We start from the raw sequence: 23,625 nt of genomic DNA, 5'->3' as shown, positions 1-23,625 counted from the left end.
CTCCAAAATCTATTTGAACAAATTTCGATGGATAATAATAGCAAAGGAAGGAAACTTTTAGAGCATAATTATAACATAAGATGCCCTTTGTCCAAGAATTACATTAGACGTGCATGCTTTTTTGAAAACATCCCTTTTTTAAAAAAGAAAAATTATTAAGAAATAAAGATATGAATTTTTATTAAAAACCTGAGTTTAGTCTGCTTTCAGTAAAAATAAGGTACAGGTATCAAAATTAAGCAAACCACTTTTTCTTTCCTGTTTTTTGCTTATAAGATTTACACATATTTAAAATAAACCCATGAAAAAACAGAAATAGTGTTCTGGGATTGGCTACATAGACCAATTACCACCAGCCTCCAAAACCCAACTGAGCTTAAATTTTGGAAATAAATTTGACTAAGACTTCTTCCTCATTCTCTTATATAATGGTTTACATGAAATGATACTCACCTCTGCCAGAAACCCCAGGAATCCTATTCAGTGGTTTATTTTTAATGGTCATGGAAGAATTAAAACAACAGAGGTGAGGATTAGGGTTAAAAAAAAAAGTCAGAAAAATACTAAATTCTCATTGTGTGGTTTCAGTGTAACAAATCTTTAAAAATACTTGGGCATACCACAATAATTAAAGGGCTTAAGAACATGAAATAAGGTACCTAGAAAATAAAAGCCCACAACTGAATAAGAATGAATTGTTTTATTTTTTAATTGGAATTTAATATAGGTTACCATGGTGAAAATATTTAGAAGTACTTAGCAGTAACAGTTTTGTGCAGCCCTAGAAATCTGAAACAACAATATAAATAGGCAGGACTCTTAAAGACTCATACTCACAGACAAGTTTAATGTGAGTGATTGCTAGAGGGGGAGTGTGTTTTCTTCAGAGCTATGCAAAGAAATTTTAATTGACTCGATTTTGGCAGTTAGAATCATACAACTTAGCTTTAATAACTCAAATTTTAAAATATTTGCTCATTGCTCTATATTATGACTGTTCAAGACATACTATTTTTAAACACTAATCATTTTAGATAAACTATTAAAATACATTTATGGCCTCTATGAGTATGACTGTTTATTACATTTTACCTATAAAAGCTGAACTGTTTTATATACTCTATGGAAACAGTGCACAGTCATAAATTAAAAGATGCAACTGTTTTGGATATTTTACTGGTGGTCCTGTGTTTTCCTGCCAGCGGTGCAGCTGTTTCAGGTTTCTCAGGATAACATATAAAAAGTTGTATGCACACTACAAGTTTATGATGGAATTGCCAAGCCAGAGATGGTATGACTCAACTTTCCCAGAAGCAAGCTGTACAAAATGTGATTAATCAAAACAGTTAGCTGTACAGTGGTTTGAATCACAGCTATGAAAACCAATCCTCATTTTGTAATAGTTGTCTTCTTAGAGTTGACAAACATTTTCTGGTGTGTGGCTTCTGCAATGAGTGAACAGCCATTGGAACTAAGACTGTGCTTTCCTTTTGAGGATCTGAGGAAAGAAAGCAACATCATCTGGTGTGTAGTTAAAAATTAACTAGAAACTTGTGTCAGGAATGGAACATTTCATTTCCAATTTGCCTGTAAAAATATTACTCACTTCTTATTTGTATGGTGGTTATTAAGTTCCTTTTGAAGCCAGGTTGATTTTTTTTTAAAGTTTTTTGGGATGACTTAATATCTCATTTCTTATGCATAAGAAATCTTAACAGTTGACATTTTATTATATTCTAGAAGGTAATAAGCAGATAACTTTTATATAACCATATGGTAGATTTGGCAAATCCCTATTTAAGTCTAACATGATCTAAGGCTCTGTCTAATATTTGACAGTAACTGCTTAGTAATGGTATTATTCAAAGTGTGATGCATCCTAGGAGAGTATGTAGGATGGGATGTGGGGAAATATCAAAACTTTTATCTAAATTTTTTGTCTCACCCTTTGAATTTTCTATTTATACATATTTTATAATATTTTAATATGAAAAGCACATTTTTTCAAAATAATTAAAATAATTTACTACAGTAATATGTGTATAAAGGTTACATATAAAAGCATATAGTGATTTTTTAAAAATAAGTATATAAATTTTGGAGATGAATGTGCAGATATTTTGTCCTGCTATAAATATAGTACCAAAATAGTTTTAAATCATTGCTCAATAAATATTCCTTTCTCCCTTCCCCTTTCTTGTTTCACCCTTGGCAGAATAGCAAAGAATTAAAACATTAATTTATGGCATTATGAATAAATTCTAGCCAATTTCAGAAGCTTAACCTGCATCTTGTTTTGTCCACTTTTTCTATTTGGTCTCTTATGTTGCCATATACTTTTCACTCACACAAGCTTATTAAATATGGATACAAATAAAATACCAACTTATTATGTTAGAAATATAAGTTGCTCATGCATTAAGATCTTGACACACAGGAAGTTTGAATGAACGAGTAGAAAATGTTCCAAAGTATTAAAATGTTCTGGTACCTGATTTATTCATTTGCTACACCCATAATTCTAAAATGGGTGAAGCTGCTTTACTTCCTGAGACCTGAAGAAACAATGTGGTTTCCTAACCAGACATTAAAGCAATGCTATAAATATTTGTTTTCCAGTAGTGTTCATAGTCATGTTAAATAGTTGTACCTCCAACTAGGATTGTCCTTTTTTTTTAGGCCTGTTTTATCTATTTTCATCAAGGTAAAAAAGTTTTAATTGCTGAAAAGACTGCTTGTAGTTGAAGAAAAATTGTGTCTATTTTTTGAGGCCAAAAGACTCTTCTGTACTTATTATTTGAGACATTATTTTGATCTCAGACTCAGTGTAAGAGTTAAAAAAAAAATTTCTTGAACATGTGATTTTTCTAAGGTTTTCCTTCCTACAAAGAAGAAAATATACTTTTGAAATATGTGATTTTGAAGGAACCAGTGTGTTCTCTCTCCTCTACCCCATTTTTTTTAACATATTTAGGAGTTTGCGTTAAAGCATTTATGCAAAAATATTAGTACTATGGTAGTGTTCTGTTACTGTGTATTTATTGAGTATGCCAGAAAGAGAGCATTTGTTAGGTGTCCAAACAAAAGCCAACAAATAAGTTGTGAAGCAGTGAACATATTAATAGCAAGTATTATCTGAAACCTTCAGAATTACTTTTAAATATTACTGTAATTTGCTTTGCTCTGTAATTAAGTAGTAGACACTCCATGTGTACCGTGTTTCCTTTTGAAAGGTAATGATCCACTTATAAAAAGCCTGAACATTTCTGTCTCAGAATTCTTCTTTAAAATTGAAATCAGTTTTGCTCTTGCTTTGTAAAATGTTACCAATTTGTGTGTGCTTTTTATATCGGTGTTATATTTTGTTTTCTTCCTCCCCTAGGTATTTAAGCCACGTCAGAGCTGCTTCTCCACAGGACCTTGCTGGAGGCTATACTTCTTCTCTTGCTTGTCACAGAGCGCTACAGGATGCATTCAGTGGGCTTTTCTGGCACCCCAGTTAACCTTTATTTCTCCATTTGTAAGATTTGGACCATGGAGTCTAACCAGGGGGCTAGAAAAAGTAAAGCTGACTTTGTAAAATTATAGCCATATGCAGCTGCATAACAGGACTATCACTAGCAGCTGTGTTAAAGTATTTATAAAGAGAAAATTTCAGAACGAAGCTGAGAAATATAGGAAATACTTATCTGTGAAAAGATTTATTTTTTACTTATGTATTTTTTTTCTGACAGGATTGAGGCATTGCTTCTCATCTGATGAGAGGAATAAATAATTCACCTATGTATGTTTAAGGTTGACAGACTTGTAAAATCTTTTTAAAAATAAAGCTAGACTTTATAGTACATTTTGTGGTTTTTCTTTTATTGCAGTGTTTTACTTGAACACATTTTAAAATGCCATTTTGATTACAACATTCAGTGTTAATATCCAAGTCTATTATTTCTTCTCATAAAATTTCTTTTTTTCTAATGTCTTCTTAATACCAGTCCAGACAAGTGGATATATTCCATTCTACCAGCAGGTTGTGGCAAGTAAAACCTGACCTGTGATAATGTTACTCCCTTAATATTAAGAATTCAGGGCCTGTTTTCAGCAGTGAAAAGTGAGGGAAACCTTGATCAAGGTGTTATGGTTCCCAGCTGTGAGGCATATGCACGGTAAACCAGAGCACAGCATTAACATTAACCTGCTTTAATGACAGATTCAAAGAAGTTACTAAAACTTAATACTTAAATGGCACCTTTCACCTCCAATGTGAGCTCATTTTATGTCGAAATGTTAGAGACTAGAAAACATACATTTAAAATGAAATTTACCTATGTGTAAATTTAGGCTCTGATGTAGTTTTCCATTGATAACTTCAAAGGCTTTTATTATACCCAGGTTTTTCTTAGAGTTTGATTGTGAATAGGATGGACATTTGCAGTATCTCAGATACCTCGTATAAATCTCTTACATAGGCCACTGTATATGAACATAGCATCAAAGAAATTAAATGATCTCCTGCCATATCACTATCACAATAGAAGTCAATTATATGGGTCAAAAGTTATGGAAAACAAGACTTGTTATATTACAGTGGAAGATTTGTGTGTCACAACACTGCCTTATATAGGGATTGATTTCAGGAGTACATTTTTATCTTAATTACACTTCTGTCTTTGATAAAATGAGAAAACCAAGGCATTAAATAAATTGACTAGGCCAAGATCATATGCACAAATTAATAGAAAGCCAGAATTAGAACAGGTTGGTTTGTTTTTAATCTAAGTCCAATTCTAGCTATACCCTACCAGGGTGCCTGTCCTATTCCTTTTATCTATTAGGTATGACCAATGGAAGATTTATTTTTGATATTACAACCTATAAATCTGTTTAAAGAATAGTGAGAACATTGAACTCACAGTTTAGGCTTTGCTGCACTCAACTGCAAAAAAAAAAAAAAATCTATTTAAAGAGAATGAGCCAGGCATAGTGGTCTGCACCTAATTCCAGCAACTCTGGAGTCTTGAGGCAAAAGAATCACAGGTTCTAGGGTAGCCTTGGCAATTTAGCGAGACCCTGTCTCAAAATAAAAATTAGAAAGGGCTGGGAGTGTAACTCAGTGATAGAACACCCCTGTGTTAAATCCCTACTGGCACAAAAAAAAAGAGATCATTCAAATAAAACATTGCAAAGGCTAATAAAAACATTTCAAAGGCTTTAAAGACTGACTTTGAGCCTGCCTTAGAAGTTAACTGACCTATTAAATGAAATGGAATGGTGAAAAGATAACCTAATGACAACAGAAATATTCTAAACTGATGGGCTTATCTCCTTCCCTTCCAATGATTTCCTCTCAAACACAAAAACTTTATAAATCTTTCAACTCTTTAATCCCCAGCCTTTTAACATTTTGTAATACTACAGCAGAAATGATCAACAAAGTACTGTATTACATATTTGCCAGGCACTTTTCTCCCTGCTTTATGTATTACCTAATCCTTACAACAGTGCTAATATTTTCCCTATTTTAACAGATGAGGAAATGCAAGTTAAGTAACTTGCCAGGAATCAATACAACATAAAAATAGCAGAGCTGGGATTTGAACCCAAGTGGTCAGGCTCCAGAGTCCATACTCTAGAGATAATTGTTAAACTGTCAAGTATATAAATAACAGCTCTGCTAAAACCAGAAGTGTAGGTAGTCAGACTTCATAAAACTTCTAGGAAGGTTTAAAGAACAAATATCTTGACCTTCTATGGGACATAAATGACATGAACTAAATGATCTTGTTGATATCCTGAGAAGTTCTGAGAAAGTCATTATATTGAAATTATTTTGCTAACAACTACCTTCTTTTTAAAGCAGATATTAAAAGAATGGAATACATAAATATTTCTTCTAAAAGCTTTTCTTAGAAGCTATCTTTTGGTGGTCCACAGGTGGTAAGAAAAATCCAATTAAAGTGGCAAGAATCTGTTAAAAAGTTATCAAAACTTTAAAAATTGTACCCAATGAGTTTTCTAGCTGTTATTTTCTAGTGGTTTCTAGAAAATTCAAGAATCTGTTAAAAAGTTATCAAAATTTTTAAAATTGTACCCAATGAGTTTTCTAGCTGTTATTTTCTAGAATTTACTTGAGATCACATCTAAAAGTTTAAGGTGAGCCTAGATTTAAATAATGAAATAATAATACATTTATTTACCCACTCTAAGTGAAAAGGGTAAGAGTTAAAATACTAAATGAAGCATTTAAATAGTTTTCTTTATAATTATAATATATTCTGTCTAATTAAGGGTTGATATGAACATCATTTATACATGTACTTTCCAGCCTAACATCAGCATACAGTTCTTGGGTTGAGTTTCAAAACAGTTTTGAATTTCAGTGCATTTAGGCAAGAAAGAAGGGTTCTAATTCACTCCTGAAAGGGATACATGCTATGTGTTTCAACTACAGAACATTCTGGGAAAGATCAAACTGTGACAAGTGCTTTGTCTGGTGGTAGTAATGCATATTATATTGTTTTCAGTTAGCTATAGATTTTTGTCATCTAATTCAGTGTTGAAATAATTCACACTCCACTGTGCTTTCAAAGCACAATATTCCAAGTCCACTTTTCTTGTCCTGATATAAGTATGTACCAATAATAAAAAAGTTTGTGGCTGGGCTGTATATATGGCATAAATGTTGAGTTACTACATCCATGTCACTATGATTTGTAGAATGGTAAGCAACAGTATGAAGATGTGTCACGGTAAGACTGTGGTGCAACTGTTCACTTTGCTGCTGTATTAAGAAAGTAGCTATAGACAGTATGAAAACATGAGTAGGGGATGTTCCAGTAAAACTTTATGTACGGGCTAGGGTTGTGGCTCAGTGGTAGAGTGCTCGCCTAGCACATGCAAGGCCCTGGGTTCGATCCTCAGCACCACATAAAAATAAAAAATAAATAAAGGTATTATGTTAAACTACAACTAAAAAAAGTAAATATTAAAAAAAAACTTTATGTACACTGAAACTCAAATTTCATGTTTTTCACATGTCACAAAATGCAACCATTTGAATCTCAGGTTGAAGGCCAGAAAGGTGGTGAACCAATACTACAAACAGGTGGTGGGCCAGATTCAGCCTGAAGAATGTGGTTTGTGTGTCCCTGCTCTAAGTAATATCATATTTTAATGACTTTTTATAGTGATAACCAATACTAGAGAAGTACTTACGTAAAATAACTATACTCTTTCACTAAATATGACTAAAATGTGTTATTAGTACCTTCCTAGGTAGATAGCAATTACTCTATCTTCAAAAACGACTTCCTAAGACAGACAATATTTAAGTGTATTCAACGGATAAACAGATGTAATTTAGATTATAAAATAATTACATAGTATAATTTAGATAAAAATATAGTTAGTACATTTAGTTAAATTTTAATTTGGTGACAGTTTATAAAATAGCAGGGCAAAGTATAAGGGTTAAATAGTAAAGGAATGCTACAATTTTATGAAATCACATAAGTTGTATTTCATTACATATAAGTCTAGTGGGCAGATGGGAAAAACATTTACAATTAAGTGTTTGAAGCAATTTGTGTGTTTCCTTCTGAAAAGACATTATCTGTCTTTTGCCGTTTAAGAGGTGGATCTTCGCCATACTCTGTAATAAAAGCAGAAAACATATTTTAGATAAGATACTTAACAGTTGAAAGTACTATTAAAAAATACAGGCATTTTTTAAGAATTGTAATATGGCCAATTTAGATATGAAATAACATTCCTGTGGATTTATTACTTGAATGAAATAGAATTCTGTTTAACTGAACATTTGGAGAAACAAGTCAAAATTGAATGGCAAGGGGTGTGAACCAAAATAATGAACTAGAAGCAATTTCCAAATTTAATAGTGTATCCCAAAGAAAGCTACAAGTATTATAGTTTCATTAAATTCTCCAGAAATTTCTCACCTAGATTTGTGGTCTGGTTCTTGTAGAGTACAGAAGTAGGAATTTGAAAGGTGATGCAGAGCATTTCCTTGTTAGGGGCCACATTTCTTACTAAATGAACTGAACTGCATGCTTCCAAGGAAATGCCTAACACTGCTCCAGCTTGTTGCTGAACATCTTTAGCAGGATTAACATCTTTAGAAAAGCTGTAACAGTGTACTATGGGAAGGAGGTCACTGCTGCATGGCTGCCCATCTAAAAGTGATTTGAAAGCACAGAGAAACTCTATAGCCTTTGCTGGCAAATTCATGACAATGTGGACAGAGTGTTTTCTTTCTTTTGGCAGTGCCAGCTGCTGCATTAACTCTTCTCTGACTGGTCCTTGGAGAAAGTCTTTACCATCCAAGTTGAAGACTTTCACCTTTTGGTCTACTTTATTTAATTTACAATTGTGTAACAGCCATTTATGGGATTCAGGATTAAGATCATTGGCAAATACAGTGCAGTTTTTCTTTGCTGCTGGAACAGCAAAGGGCCCAACTCCAGCAAAAACATCAAATAGGACATCCCCAGGCTTTAGAAGTTCTGTGATACGGCTGTGTTCTGTGGAGAGACGAGGATTCCAATAGACTTTTGAAAAATCAAATTCATAGGTGTAGTTGTTTTCCCGAACCTGAAAAAGTCATATAATGTTTTTAGTCAATCTGCTTGGTCCTAAATTCCAGCCATTGGAAAGGTATGCCTAGTCACATGAGCACACACACACATTTAAATTTACTACTATTAGAGAAGTAACAGTGCATTTAAAGGCACTTTAATTAGAATTCTGGTGTTTATGCTATTCTTGGGGCCAGTTAATATCTTGAATTGGACTTTTTCATGAGGAAAGTCATCAATGTCAAATAGTCATCTACCTCAATCCCAAAAGGCCATGGAGTCATTTCCAGATCACATGAGGAAATTTTCAGAAAGGCCAACTGGCTGACTAGTTTAACTAGACTAGATATAGTTATGTCATAGATGGAGAGAAAAAACATCATTTAAAACAACACAACACACATCTTTAGAATAAGTAGCTAAACTAAACTGTAGATAGCAATTCTGCATAGCAAACAAGCTTTCCTTTTTTTATAGTTTTCAGTTAGTAAAAGGGAGGCAATGGTAGCTGTGTCATTAAGTTTTGAGGTACTTTACTATTTTTAGACAGTTATTTGAACTTTGCAAATTTCATGTCTATAAATGAGAGCCAGTTTATAGAGTAATCATTCCCATATTGTTATTTCTTTTCCCAAATTTGAGTTTTCATGGATAAACTAAATACATACAGTGGTGCCGAGTCTTGAACAAAAGTAGTTTCTTTTGGGTCTATCACAGACACGTTTGAAGACAGAAAATAAAATTATAATCATGGAATATGACTCAGCCATTGTGTTAATACCCTTATTTTATTGAGGAAAAAAAATCAAAGACTAGAAAGTTCCTAACATATAAATCCAGTAAAAATATATCTTCTATCTCCGCCTTTCCTGGACCTTAATTTCAAATTTGAACGTATTTTTGTTGCCCTTCCAACCTCATCAAACGTTCCAGAGTTGGAAATGTTTTTGCAAGTCTCTGCCAACTAAAAGTATCTCTGGGTGTAACCAGGAAGGTTTAAATATGTCTTTATCCTACAACTTGCTTTTTTTGTCAGTTAACCTGTCAAAGGGCAATTTATTTTAACAATTACAGAGATAAAAAATATTTAATGATGGAGTAGTCCACTGGATTTAACCAATTCCTTTGAAAAGGCTTTATCTGTGAATATCATTCCATCAATAGTACATAAATGTACACAATCTTCAACTTATTAATATTTGATGTTATAAATACTTTAAATCTTTTTCATCTATTACAATTCTAAACATTATTCTTGATATACACCATACTAGAAAAAAAAACAAAAGATTTTGTACCTTGGTCAGCATGTTCTCTTCTCCAGATAGCACTTCCATTTGGAAATTTCGGTATGTATTGTCAATATTATTGATTTTATTTACTGCTGAGGTGATTCCTGGATTTTTGTCAATCATAACTTGGCCTAAAAGATGAAAAATTCATAATAAAAATTGCCTGCTGGTTGCAGAACAAAAACTAGTGGAAATATTAAATGAATTGTCTTTTCCTTCGGTTTAAAGATTTAAAACTATAATGTGTGTAATGTTGCATACAATTCTAAAAATTCAACAGATTACTAAAATTAATATCTGACAGTCTCTAATACAAAAAAATATATGGGTACTTTTTTTTTTTTTTTTCATTTCTGAGGATTGAACCCAGCAGTGCTCACTTGGCTATGTCTCCAGCCTTTTTTTATTTTTTGAGACAAAGTCTTGCCAGATTGTCCAGGATGGTCTCATACTTTCCATCTTTTCTACCTCAACCACCCAAGTAGCTGGGATTAAAGGCATAGGCCACCCGCACCTGGCTTATTTTTCCATGTTTTTATTAAATCTTCTCAAATGTACATCAAGTGAGCAAAAAAGGTAGACCATAAGGAATTGTAAAGAATGGAAAGAAGAGATGCAAATACACTGGCAGCAAATGGTCTCAGAAAACACCAGCAAAAACATCTGCCTGTCCCCACTGGCCTCAAACCAAATGTTTGTTTTACTGTGGGTTTGAAACCAGTGCCTCCACTTTGGAAATCTACGTCAGCAAAACAAAGTTTCCAACAACAATAAGACTCTTTAGAGTTATCTAAATAAAACATTATTTACTTCAATTGTAATATCACAGCAGAAAAGCTATAAAGTACATCAGAAATGGAATATTGATGCTTTTTAACTGAAGTCTGTTTTTTGTCAGCACTTCAAAAGTTTATCATAATCTATATATCTATCTGTACCTCATTGCATAAGGAAAGATAATTTGTTAGTAAAAAGTACTCAGTAACAGAAATATGCTGAAATACAATCAGAATTTGTCTTAATTTTCCCAATAGTTAGATACCTGATTCTGAATAATATCTAACTCTAATAAATTGTTACTTTTATTCTATTCTGTTTCAGGTAACTGAACTCAATTTTTGAGTATTCAAGTTTATTTTAAATGAGGAATGAATTTTAAAAATAAAAAGTAATTCTGAAGTTCTATGATAAAAGGTTTAAAATTACTACTGTATGGAAATATTTTCTTTTTAAATTTTGAGTGCCTCTTTATGAGACGTTAAAAGTAGAAATGAGATGGTAATGTTTGAGTTAGGGTAGACAATGACTATAGGAAATCCTACACTTGATATCAGTTACAATTATAAGGATCTGCTTAAGTATTTATTATGTTACCATTAGGCATTATCAATCGCTTTCATCAATTAAAAACAAAGGAAATGCCTAACAGCACAGTTCTAAAATTCTACCCATGCAAAGCACTGTATACTACACCTTTTAAAGCTGAAAGTAATTCCCAGAAGTTCTGAAAATTACTCTTATTCTTAAGTAATCTGAAGAATGCATGGACATCCAATATTTCTATAAGGATAAGGATAATTTTGATTAGTCTTCTGTTTTTTATCCTAAAGAATCAAGGTCTCAAGTTTAAACCTGGAGCTACAGATACAGGACACACATAAACATTATTTCTAAAAAGCTAGGAACACTAAAAAAAAAGTATGGTGAGTAACATATAGAAGAGGTTTAATTAGTTGAATCAACGAACACATTAAGTAAGCAATGTTGTACTTTTGACGATACAATACTCAAATTCATGAAACTTAGTACTGAATATTGTACCAAGGGCCTAATAGTCTTGTGCACCAAAAGGAAGAATTCTTTTCAAGAAAGAAAAAGTTTTTCTGTATTGGTGTACATAAAAACCTGGACCAGCATGTAGAGACTGCTGACTCGGGAAAGGGTATTCCAAAATGGCCCTCAGAAGAAGATATGTGGCTGGAGATCTGGCTTAAAATTAAAATGATAAACTGTTCTGCTTCTATAATCTGGCATTTCAAAAAAATTAAGAAATGAAAATAGAATTTGCCATTTGTTTTCTAGTACATGAATATCACTACAACTCACCTACCAATTAAATGCTTGAAAGGGAGCTGATGATCTCGAAGATTCAGGTGTGCAATATGTCCAACTCGGCTAAACCCTGAAATCACATCTTGACCTTTAGGAAGCACAGCTCTCAAGATTTCTTCTGACTTAAAGTTGTCATAAGTTAGTTCCAAACTATATTTAGAAATCTGTGGATTGACATTAAGTTGCTTTAAAGTACTGAGTTCTGCTTTCTCAAAGGAATCACAAGTAAACATTTTATAGGGATCCAACATAATTAGTCTACTTTCTTCATCTTCTGGATCTTCAATCACCCGCTTTATGCCTGGGCGCTGCAGTGCTACCCTTTTAAGGGATCGCATCAATCTGCTGACTATTTCTTTCCTCACTTTAAGCACTGGAATGGTGACTGTCTTTTTAAAAGCTGTTCTATCAAGTTTCGTCATTCCTCTAACATCAGAAGGTGGTGAAAATAACTCAGAGTCTCTTTTATTTGCTTCTATTTCTGGCATGGTTGAGAATCTTTTTCTTTGACCCCAAAAGAAAATATCAGGCACTTTCCTAAGCTTTTGTGTCACTGTTATCCATGCTAGTGGGATCAGCAATTCTGATACAGTTGCATTACAGTTTTCCACCTTCAGAAGTCTTCTTGAGGATATAAATGGCCTCCATACAACTCTTTAAAAAAAGAAAGAAAGCATCCATTTTAAAAATACCACAAAGCTACAAATGAACACATTCACAATGACTTTTGAGATAAAACTATTAGTTTCAAATAACCTAAATTCTCATAAATAAAACAATCTATGGGAGAAGTATACTATCTTTTCCAGAATATGACTTTTATAAATAGTAAAAAATGTGGACTTTCATCCCACATTATGCTACATCATTAGTGATCTATCTGCCTCCCTATACTCAATAAGCCTTTGAATCTACAGAATGCATTTGGGATTGGAAGCCTGATATTTGACTCAAAGTGTCATGTTTAGATGAAATGGTTATTATATACTATATTACCAATAGCAATATAGTGCTACTGGATACACTTGTGGGTGCTTATTGTATCAGATGCTATATTATAAATATCGGGAGGTGTGTAGGGTTGCATCCTCATTTTGTAAAAGATCCGCGTAAGCAAAGGCTCAGAAGTAAGTTAACTCACTCAAAGTCCTTTGCTGGTAAGTAGCCGAGCAAGGACTAAAACCAGGTAAGACTGACCTTAGTGCTTGTGTTCCTAATACAGTATATTGTTAGGTTGTTTGTCTTCCATGCTTTACTGCCACATGTCCTAACTTCAAACCAGAGTCTAACGTATTTTGAGGACAAGGGGCTTTCCTGAATGTTTTAAACACTGTCATTCACTTTGTTTTCTAAAATAGCAAACAAGTAATTGTAAGGGGAAAGGGCCTGGCACCAGAATCCTGTAAAGCGACAAAGTCAAACCTCACACTCAGGATTCAAATTGTGTCTAGCACTTTTAACCAGGTGTGTTTGGTAAATTTGAGTTCCGTTGTCCCATTTGTAAATGTGGCTAAAAGTTGGTATAAAACAGCATTTTAAGCAGATTGCTTATTACCCAGTACTCGAAACTAAGCTAAACCGGACGGCAGGGTGGCCTCGCAGCACTTCCGCGCTCCAGCGGCCAAGGCGACGTGCCGCCCCAGGGCTGCACTATCAAGGGTCCCACGGCTGCCACCTCACCAATTGCACCTTCCCAATTCCAGGGTCGCTCTGGCAGCTGGCTTGAAGACCAGACCCCTCTCACCTCATGCTCTGGTGCGGCTCGAAAATGGGTCGCAGATGGTTTGGCTGGCCTTCGATGGCGTCATCACTGTTCGCCGTGGAGGGGCACCGTCATCAAATCACGACGAGTGGCTCCTTTCTTCCTTGCCCTAGTGAGGTTTCCGAACCCGGAAGGGTCGGGCCGGTAACTCCGCCTCTGGAGTGATAACGCCTGGAGCGTAGAGCACGAGTTGAGGCACCCGGATGGACCCGGGAGTCCACCAAGGAGTGGCATGGAGGCGTTTTGGGGGAGCATCAACGCTGAGCAGAGCTGGCTCGTCTCTTCCCAGCCATCTGAAGAGGTGGCGGCGGCCGAGGAGTTGAGCCCGTTGCTAAGCAACGTAAGTGGGCTCCGCTCTTGCGCCGGTGCTGACGCCTTGCAGCACCCCTTAAGTGCCTGCCAAATAAGAACTGGAAAAGACTGGGGAGGCGTGGGGAAAGGCATAAAGTTGGAGCCTGCCAGTGGGTCCCAAAGGCAGCAGCCGAGACTCAGATGAGATCCTCAGGCTTACGAGTGTGGCCGCAACCTCCCACATTCTAGGGATAAAAGTTTAAGTTTTCTTTCTGTACCGGCTCAGGTGGAAGAGATGCAGCACTGAGTGGAGGAGGTTGGGCACCCGACAGGATTGAGCCACCATCGCTGTTTGTTAGTGTCCTTGACGCCTTCCAGTCCTCCACCAGTTTTGTGAGGTCTTTGCAAGATGTTTCTTTTCTTGACTTAGTTATTGGAGGGCTATGAACATCTCAATAGGGAGATCTGTAGTGTGAAGGAATGGAGGTTGCCTGGTAATAAGCACACATAACATTTCCCTTTTTTATTTAGTTATTTTTGGGGTGCTAAATATATTGACTCATGGTCTTATGGCATGTGTTATACCACTGAGCTATGTCCACAGCCTGCACCTCCGCTTTTTAACTGAAATTCTTGGAGAGTTTTGCTCCCAACTGCTATTTGGGGACATGGTATTCTCAGGGATATACTTGCCAAAGAATCTTGAATTGTTTCTATTTATTATATTGCCACTGCAAGGTATTCCTAACCATTGTTCCAATTGGGAGAACTAAATACATTAAGTGTAAAAATAAAGATTTGATTTTGCAGCCTTAGTAATAGGAAGAACAGTTGTGGACAGCACTTCCACAAGCTGACTCAGGGTTTCTTAAGGAATCACATGAGCTGAGTCCATGTTCCTCCTCTCAGTCCCCATCCCATTCCTATCTTGTAGTCACAAGATTAGTCATGTCTCTTCCTGAAACCTACCTGGCCTCTGTACTGGGAGAGATGATTTTCCTAGGAAACCAGATTCCTGAAGCTGTATCTCTAGGAGGTGAGAAGGAAACAAAAGAAAACCTGTTCTGATTAAGCAACTAGCATGTCCTGCAAAGCCTTCTTGTTTGTGGGAGATGATCTTCATGACCTCTCAGTGATTTACTGGGCAAAATTTGAACTTCATTCTCCAGATATTTACCACTATTAAATTTCTGTGCTTACAGGAACTTCACAGACAGGTATCCCCAGGAGTTTCCTTTGGTTTCTCAGTCTTTAATTTGATGAATGCCATCATGGGAAGTGGCATCCTTGGCTTAGCTTATGTTATGGCTAATACAGGTATCCTTGGATTTAGGTGAGTTTTTTTTTCTTTTAATTTCATTTTGATTGTACATTGAGAAGAAAAAAGTTAGGTTCCAGCAGCTACAATTATACAATTTCTGTTAAAATTATTTCTGAGATTTTTAGTGATTTTTTTTTTTGCTACCCTAGTTGCTAATCTGTAGCTTAATGAGGGGGATGTGTTTGAGGAATTTTTAGGCAATTTCATTGTTGTGTGAATATCACACAATACAAACGTAGATGGTACTACACACCTAGGCTGTATTCCATCTGTTGTTCCTGTGCTATAAACCTGGATAGCATGTTACAATACTGAATACTATAGGCAATTATAACAGAATAGTATGTGTATCTAAACAAATATAGAGAAGATACCGTAAAAACAGTATAAAAATAATGCACCTGGGGCTGGGGATATAGCTCAGTTGGTAGAGTGCTTCCCTCACATGCACAAGGCCCTGGATTCAATCCCCAGCATAATAATAATAATAATGCCCCTGTATAGGGCAAAAACCATGAATGGAACTTACAGGACTAAAAATTGCTCTGGGTGAGTCAGTGGTGATGAATATGAAGGCCTAGAACATTATTGTATACTGCTATATGCTTTATAAACATTGTACACTTAGGTTGAAATATATTTATAAAAAAAAGTTTTTTCTCTTCAATAATAAATAACCTTAGCTTATAGTAACATTTTTACTCTATAAACTTTAAAAAAATTTAAACTTTTTGGCTCTTTTAGCCTAGGCTGTATTCCACCTGTTGTTCCTATGCTATAAACCTGGATAGCATGTTACAATACTGAATAATATAGGCAAATAAGATAATAGTTAGCTTAAAACACAAACACTTGTATAGCTATGCAAAAAATATGTTTTTTCTTTATATCCTCATTCTATTAAGTTTTTTTCCCTAAAATTTTTTTGTTCTCCTATTTAATTTTTAGTTAAAAACTGACATCAAACACCCAAATTAGCCTAGGCCTACACAGGGTCAGGATAATCAGTATCATTATCTTCTACCTCCATATGTTGTCCCTCCTAGAAGTCCCAGGGGCAGTTTCACACATGGAGCTGTTGTCTCCTATGGTAACAATGCCCTTTTCAGGAATACCTCCTGAAAGACATGTCTGAGGCTGTTTTTTATAGTTAAGTTTTATTCATGTAAGTAGGAATACATTGTAGATAACATTTATAGCATGGTAAAAGCATAAACCAGTACCACAGTCATTTATTACATTATCAAGTATTATATATTATACATAATAGTATATGCTACACTTTTGTATGACTGGAAGTGCAGGAGGTTTGTTTACCCCAGCATAACCGTGAACTTGTAAATGCAATATGATAAGACAGCTATGATATCACAAGGTGATAGTAATATTTCACATTCATTATAATTTTATGGGACCACCATTCTATATGTAATTCTTCAACCCAGAATGTTGTTATGCAGTACATGTCTGTATCCAAAAGCATGGCAAATTTTGAATACAGAACTTGATCTATTCAAGTTATAACCTTAGGAGGTGGCTTATTCAGTTTACTCATTTGTGTTAGGTCTCCAAAATTTGTTAGCTCTGTTAATCAGCTTTTCATCACTGTGAAAATACCTGAGAAAACAAAGAAGGAAAGTTTTATTTTGGCTTGTGACTTAAGAGATTTCAGTCCATGGTCTACTGGCTGTGCTGTTTCTGGGCTTTTGGTGAGGCAGTATCTCATGGTGGAAAGATGGTAGAGAGAAGCTGCTTACTTCATGGCAGTCAGGAAGCAGGGGGAGGAGTGCCACTGGTATACTGTCCACAAGGGCATGCTCCTCAAAAATCCACTTACTTTAATAGGCTCCTCCTCCTGCAGTTTCCACCACGTCTCAATATCCCATTCAATTTTGACCATCAGTTGGATTAATCCATTGATAAAGTTGGAGTCTTTATGATCCAATCACTTCTCAAAAGCCCCACTTCTCAACATTGCTGCATTGGGACTAAGCCTTCAATACATGATCCTTTGAAGGACATTTTAGGTCCAAACCATATCATCAGCTATGCAGCTTACTTATAAATAGCAATTTTTTGAGTGCAAATAAAACACTGTTTTCATTTCTCTTCATCTCCTCTCTTTCTCCTATTGTTAAGTAGTCTCATTTCACTTTCTGAAGCCAGGTATTCTATGCCTATTCCTTTGCATCTTTTAAGACTTAGCTCATAGGCCAATTAGCCCAAAATAGAAGGCTTTCTGGCCTTTCTATGCTTTCCACAATATTTTGTGTATATTCATAATGTTATTATAATTTATTATAACAATTTGTTACTTTCCCACTAAACCCTGAAATCCTTTAGAACTAGACCTTATCTTTAGCATCTAGCTCCATGGCAAATTGAATGCATGAAATTCAAGTTTATTTTGTTTTACTGTTAAAAATAGATTTACTTTACTGGAAAATTTAAAATACAGAGACTTATTTGGGTATCTTTCTTTTTTTATTCCAAAATTTTTGATAAAAAAATCAACTTTTAAATATCCCATCTTGCTTTTGTTGTGGGATGTGTTCACAGACTTTCATAATTTTAAAACAAAAATATATGTGACACTGTAGGCAAGTCATAATTATAGGACTTATTTTTTGTTTTGCTGTGAGAAATTATATTTTATATATCAAGGTCTAACATAGATGTGGGCTCACTGAATCATATCATCTGTCCCTTTGGATGATGTTAAACTGTTATTAACAAGTATTAAGTGAACCACAAAGATAGAATTTTTTTAACTATTGGAATAACCTCTGGGGATAGCTCTATAGCTAAAAGCTAATCCTGCTAGTATCTTTCTGAGAATAAGTAGTTGTTTCTTTTTGTAATGCTGTTGAGAGGACTCCACTAATTACATTGTTTGCACAGTTTTCAAATTGCATCATTAGACGTGTGTTAACTGAATTGTTTTGGTTTGATTTGGAGAATGAATGTGTTTTTAATAGATGCTAGGAAATATGGTCTCAATATTATAGATGAAGATATGGTAAGGAAGTCCACATCATTGGAATGGGAAGGAGGGTGAGAGGGAAGAGCAAAGACAGTGAGATTTCATAACTAAAATTTTTGTTAGGCTTAGAATAGGACAAAACTAGTCACAAAAGGGAAGTATCAAAATCATTGAATACCTGAACCAGCAGTCAGCAGACAAGAATGTAAAATAAGGAAGTTTTCTTTTTTTTAATAAACCTTGTTTCTCATTTTTTTAAATTTTAAAAGCAGTAGTTTTCATTTAAATAAATCTTGGTAAATAAAGAAGAGTAGAAAACTATCTTCTTAATTTCTACTATACTTCTACAACTCAGAGATAGTTCCTGTGAACATATGAATGTAAAGAAATTTGCTTTTGTAATGAGATGCCATTAAGAAAGAGACACTTCTGGTGAGATTTGACTATGTGTTCCCTTATATTTTAGTTTATTGCTGCTGATGGTTGCTCTCCTGGGTTCTTACTCAGTTCATCTCCTGCTTAGTATGTGTATTCAGACAGGTGAGTAAAATTACCATGCTGGTTCATTTGATGAAGCAGTGCCCTGAGTTTCTGTTTACATATAGGATTGGATATCTCAAATCTTAATTGCTAGAGCCAAGAGTGTAGGTTAGTAGTAGAATGTATGTTCAGCATACAGGCCCTGGGTTCAGTCTCCAGCAGCATGCGTACACATGCACTCACACACACACAAAATCTAATTTCCATTAATACGTAGAGTGGTCGAAATGAAAAATTTCAAATGCCAGGCTATATAGGCCAAGTCCTATGGGGAAATATCCAAGCACAGGACAGAAGAAGGAGACTAGCATTTTAACTACTTTCCACCACAAAGCGCAATGTTGTTTTCTGGGTTAGAGTAGATTAAGGGAGGCACCTAAGAGGTGTTCAAAGCATATGCTTACAGGGAAGCAACAATATTCATTTTGATCTTATTTCTCCTTGGTTGATCATTTCCTTAAGGAGAATACCTTCTCAGATCTATAACTTCCTTCCCTGCCTTCTGTCTGTCTTCTAGACAGAGCTTGGAGTGGCAGAACTAGGATTTTAGGAGGCAAGGCCATAAAGCTTTGAATTTATTTTAATATGCTTGATATTTTTACTTACAAGTCTCGAATAAGGTAATTTTTCTTAATTGACAGAAGTATGTGCAATTAATACAATATATGTGTCTATATTTTTTTCCATTTGGAACTTTATTATGTATAAGTTATTTAAAGTTGCAATAATAAAAATATATAAATTACACAACTACCTTTATAAGGTTTTCCTTTTGACATTAACACATATCCTATAGCCGTTGTTCCTGGTCTAGTCTTTTATCTATTCAGTCTTCTTTTATCCTTGGATTAGATCAGTTTTGATGCCAAAATCAGGAGTTGAATTTCCACATTGAAGAGTTCACTTAGCTCTGTCTGGTTGTATGGCTTTCATACTTTTAGAAACAGAATAGATACATAAAATAGATTTTAAAAATAGGCTTTTTCTGGGCTGGGCATGGTGGTACATGCCTGTAATCCTAGCAACTTGGGATGCTAAGACAGGAGCATCACAAGTTCAAAGCCAGCCTCAGCAAAATTGAGGCACTAAGCAGCTCAGTGAGATCCTGTCTCTAAATAAAATACAAAATAGGACTGGAGATGTGGCTCAGTGGTTGAGTGCCCCTGAGTTCAATTCCTGGTACCCAACAACAACAACAAAAATTGACTTATTCTGGATTTAAACAGGTGAAAGAAATCCAAAGATATTTTTGGAAAATTTTAAAACTCTTCAGAACATAGTTCTAAAACCATTGCTCAAGTTTGTTTTCCTAAAACTTTTCTATTTATCAGAAACACCTGTCAATCTTTTTTTATAAACAGATTTCTTAGCAAGCCCTCTGTGTGATTTTTAATGGAAAAACAACTAGGATTCATAGTTCATAAATGTAATATGTACCATTGCTTTGGTCATCTTGCTTACAGATGCATGTCTCTGCTCATAGATGAATGTGTAGACAGATGAAAATGCTAGGAAACAATGCAAAGAAGAAAGTTGTTTGTAACCACATGTCAAATAATAGTTTTAGATAAATATATTTGTATATCCTGCTGAATCTTAACTAAAATTTTAATTTTGAAATTTTGCTTATTTGTGTGAAAATTACTTTCACTGAATTGTGATAGTTTATTTAACATTGTAATAAGTTCTTTTGATGAATTCTATTAAAAAATTAATGCTCTGTGGCAATTAAGTCTTCTTTAACTAAAATGTCTTATTAAATTTAATTTGGGGAAGTAGTATTCAATTTAATGGAGCTACTAAATGATGTTAATTTTTTCCCTCTCCTTTTAGTTCATCTGTATTTAACTTTAAAATTCTAACACTGCCTCCTCTTCTTTTCTGTAACTCTTGGGCATATAAAGTGAAAACATCTCTTTCTATTTTTTCTTTTTCTTTGACTTTTGTAGCTTATTTTGGTCTGTGAACTAACTTTTTCATGGTTCTTCACATGTACTGAACTGATGCAGGTGTCTTCCATTGATTGAATTCATTCCGTCATTGTAATTCTCTGGAGGTAGGCTCCCTCTCCCTCCCCAATACATTTGCAGAAGTCTAGAGAATTAATGTAGCTAATTTTTGCTATTGGTTTGTTGGACTATCATAAACTAGTTACAATGTTTGTATTGGAATCATTATCCGGAAAAAGAGGTATTTTAAGTCTTTACAAAATAATTTCTTTGTCTGGAGGTAAAAAAAAGTGAAGAGAAATATTTATCTTGATTAAAAACCAAAGTATTTCTTCACATGAAATTCTCTTGTTTTGGATTTTATATAGGATTGGGTCTAGCAGGACTTTTCTTGGGAGCTGAGGTGGCATATATGGTATCTTATTCTCATTAGCTTTAGTTTGCTGTATGTAAAATGGCTCTGATAATACTTTCCTCTTGGGATTGTTCTGAAAATGAAATAAAATAACGTGTATGAAATTTCAAGTCCTTGATAAATGCTAGCTCCTATTACGTGTACTCACTGGGACAAAATCTTGAAATATTGCAAAGTGTCATGGACACTGCGATCTTAGAACACATCTTGTCTCTGGAATTAAACTTTCAGCTCCCTTCCTCTGGCCTCTACATCACTATTAGCAGAAGGGAATGAGAATTATAGAACTCTGTATGCTTCTGGCCCAAACCCCTACTCTAGTCCCTAAGCCTTCCCAAGCCCTGTTATTACCATCCTATGCCTCAAGACCATTTGGATTAATAGTATCATAATATTTATCTCAAATATGTCAGTCACTTCAGTTATTCTTTATTTCCCAGACTCATCCATTATAGCTGTTGCCTGTTTTCTGACCTCATTTTCCTATTGTCTCCACCTCCTAAAACCCTTCCACTATGCTCCTGAACTCACAATCAGCAAAACCTGCATGTCCTTAATTCTTTTCTGAACATTCTCTTCCTTTTCTTAACCTAAGAAAATACTCAGCTCCTCTGAGGACACTGCATCATTGTTCACTCTTTCCTTCCATGTCCCTCATACCATTCGGAAGATTGGATTGGTGCCCTGATTATATCTCATATCTACTTCTCAACCATCTTCTTCCTCTTAAACCCACAACTTTGAATCACATAAGTATATACCACCTACTCCTCTCCATGTTGTTATTGTCCGAATACTCCTATACTCATCTCCTGTCATTTCAAGAATATTTTAATTAAGAGCCAAAATATTAATCTCCCATTTCTTTTAGTTTCTTCAATATTGCCCCATCATATTTTTAGATGATTTCTGTGTTCATGTAGCCAAATATTATAATATTTTTAGTTCTTGAATCTCTTCAATGATTATATCCTCTATCTACCTCAGCCTATTTATTTCTTGGTCATATTTTCTTGGTTGATCATGTCATTACCAAAATGGTGTTGCCGTCCAAAATCTCATTTTTAAATGTCCAGTTCTCCAGCCACCACCATCTTCCACTTTTCTATCTCATTCTCTGAAATAGCCCAGCTCTTTGACAATTCTTCATCCCCAACTAGGACTTTAATTTGATTTTCCCACCTTTACACTATCCCTCACATAGTTGTCTCAACTCACCACAGTCTTTATCACCTTCATGCCTTGCTGTCTCTGAATAATACTGTAAACTGTTATAGTTGACCAGTTATGGATTGATGATTTCACTCCACACTCCAGATACCCATATCAGCTATAATTGGAACTCTCATTTAGATGTTCTATAGGCATTATAAGCCCAGTGTGTTCAAAGTTAAACTTACCTTTCATCTCTGACATCTCAAATGTGTTTCTATTCCTGTGTGCCTACCCCAGTGAATGGTATCACTTAGTTTTTATCTCATATGTCACCAAGTTACTAATCAATTTTTAAATATTTCTTAGATCTAATTCTTGTTCCTTATTGCTACTGGATAGATCATGCCATAACCCCTCACAAGGATTATATTGGAGTTGAATCATAACATGAATATAAATTATAAGATCCTAAAGAGGAAGGAAAAATAATACTTTAAATAGGACTGAGCAATCCAGTTTGCATTCTCCTCAAAGGATGTATATTCATCTGGAGTTTGAGTGTAAGGTGCAAAATACAAATAATACCATTCCCTTTGTCAGTCAAGGTTTGTTTTCTTCAAAGATAAAATTTATATTGAGTTTACTGTATGTGTGGTGCTGATTTAAGAGATTTGTATTTATCAATTGATCTGAGGTTGATAATGTAAAATTTATAGCCACGTTGGAATACATTTTTTCTTTGTATTTTTGCTTTGTTTTTTGTGAAACCAAACATAACTTACTCTTTGATGCCCCTCTTGGTATTTACTAAAATGAATTCAAGACTTACTGTCTACCTATGCATGGATGTTTACAGCAGTGTTATTTACAATTGGTGAAATTTGGGAGCAACCAAAATATCCTCATTAGTGAATGAAAAAAAAAAAAGCCATTGAAACATATTGATACAATAAATAAAGAAATGAGCCATCAAGATACAAAAAGGGGACTAGGGTTGTGGCTCAGTGGTAGAGTGCTTACCTAATACATGCAGGCCCTGGTTTCGATCCTCAGGTACCACATGAAAATAAATAAAACAAAGGTATTGTGTACAACTAAAAAATAAATTTAAAAAAATAAGGCATAGAGGAATTTAAAATACATACTACTGGGTAAAAGAAACCATGGGATCCAGCAGTTCCTCTTTGGGTTATGTGCACACAGGATACGAAATCAGT

At 34.7% G+C, this 23,625-nt stretch overlaps 3 protein-coding genes across 4 annotated transcripts in view; 2 read left to right on the top strand and 1 right to left on the bottom strand.

Moving 5' to 3' along the window:
* The window catches only part of Mnat1 (MNAT1 component of CDK activating kinase), a 216,422-nt gene extending 212,577 nt beyond the window's left edge, over window positions 1–3,845 (top strand). The window contains exon 8 of the mRNA XM_026385175.2: window positions 3,383–3,845. Coding sequence (XP_026240960.1) covers window positions 3,383–3,503 — 121 coding nt within the window. The 3' untranslated portion in view covers window positions 3,504–3,845. The remainder of the gene's footprint in view (window positions 1–3,382) is intronic.
* Window positions 631–13,806, bottom strand: Trmt5 (tRNA methyltransferase 5). 2 transcript variants are annotated; one of them, XM_026385171.2, is made up of 6 exons: window positions 13,737–13,806; window positions 11,991–12,646; window positions 9,887–10,011; window positions 7,953–8,604; window positions 7,558–7,645; window positions 631–1,498 (listed from the first exon to the last, which is right to left on the bottom strand). In XM_026385171.2, exons 1-5 carry the CDS (start codon window positions 13,739–13,741, stop codon window positions 7,560–7,562), a joined length of 1,524 nt encoding a protein of 507 aa, XP_026240956.2. In that variant the 5' UTR covers window positions 13,742–13,806; the 3' UTR covers window positions 631–1,498; window positions 7,558–7,559. The 2 variants fall into 2 exon arrangements, with proteins under 2 accessions (XP_026240956.2, XP_026240955.2); XM_026385170.2 differs by lacking the exon at window positions 631–1,498 and having other exon boundaries at window positions 4,941–7,645.
* A 169-nt stretch (window positions 13,807–13,975) lies between these two features.
* The window catches only part of Slc38a6 (solute carrier family 38 member 6), a 56,458-nt gene continuing 46,808 nt past the window's right edge, over window positions 13,976–23,625 (top strand). The window contains exons 1-3 of the mRNA XM_026385172.2: window positions 13,976–14,094; window positions 15,248–15,378; window positions 18,816–18,889. Of these exons, the coding sequence (XP_026240957.2) occupies window positions 13,987–14,094; window positions 15,248–15,378; window positions 18,816–18,889 (313 nt within the window). The 5' untranslated portion in view covers window positions 13,976–13,986. The remainder of the gene's footprint in view (window positions 14,095–15,247; window positions 15,379–18,815; window positions 18,890–23,625) is intronic.

This window comes from Urocitellus parryii, chromosome 6 (genome assembly GCF_045843805.1).
Source record: "Urocitellus parryii isolate mUroPar1 chromosome 6, mUroPar1.hap1, whole genome shotgun sequence".
In the NCBI taxonomy this organism is placed as follows: Eukaryota; Metazoa; Chordata; class Mammalia; order Rodentia; family Sciuridae; genus Urocitellus; species Urocitellus parryii.
The sequence above is the reverse complement of the archived record's forward strand: the minus strand, read 5'-3'. Positions and strand labels throughout refer to the sequence as shown.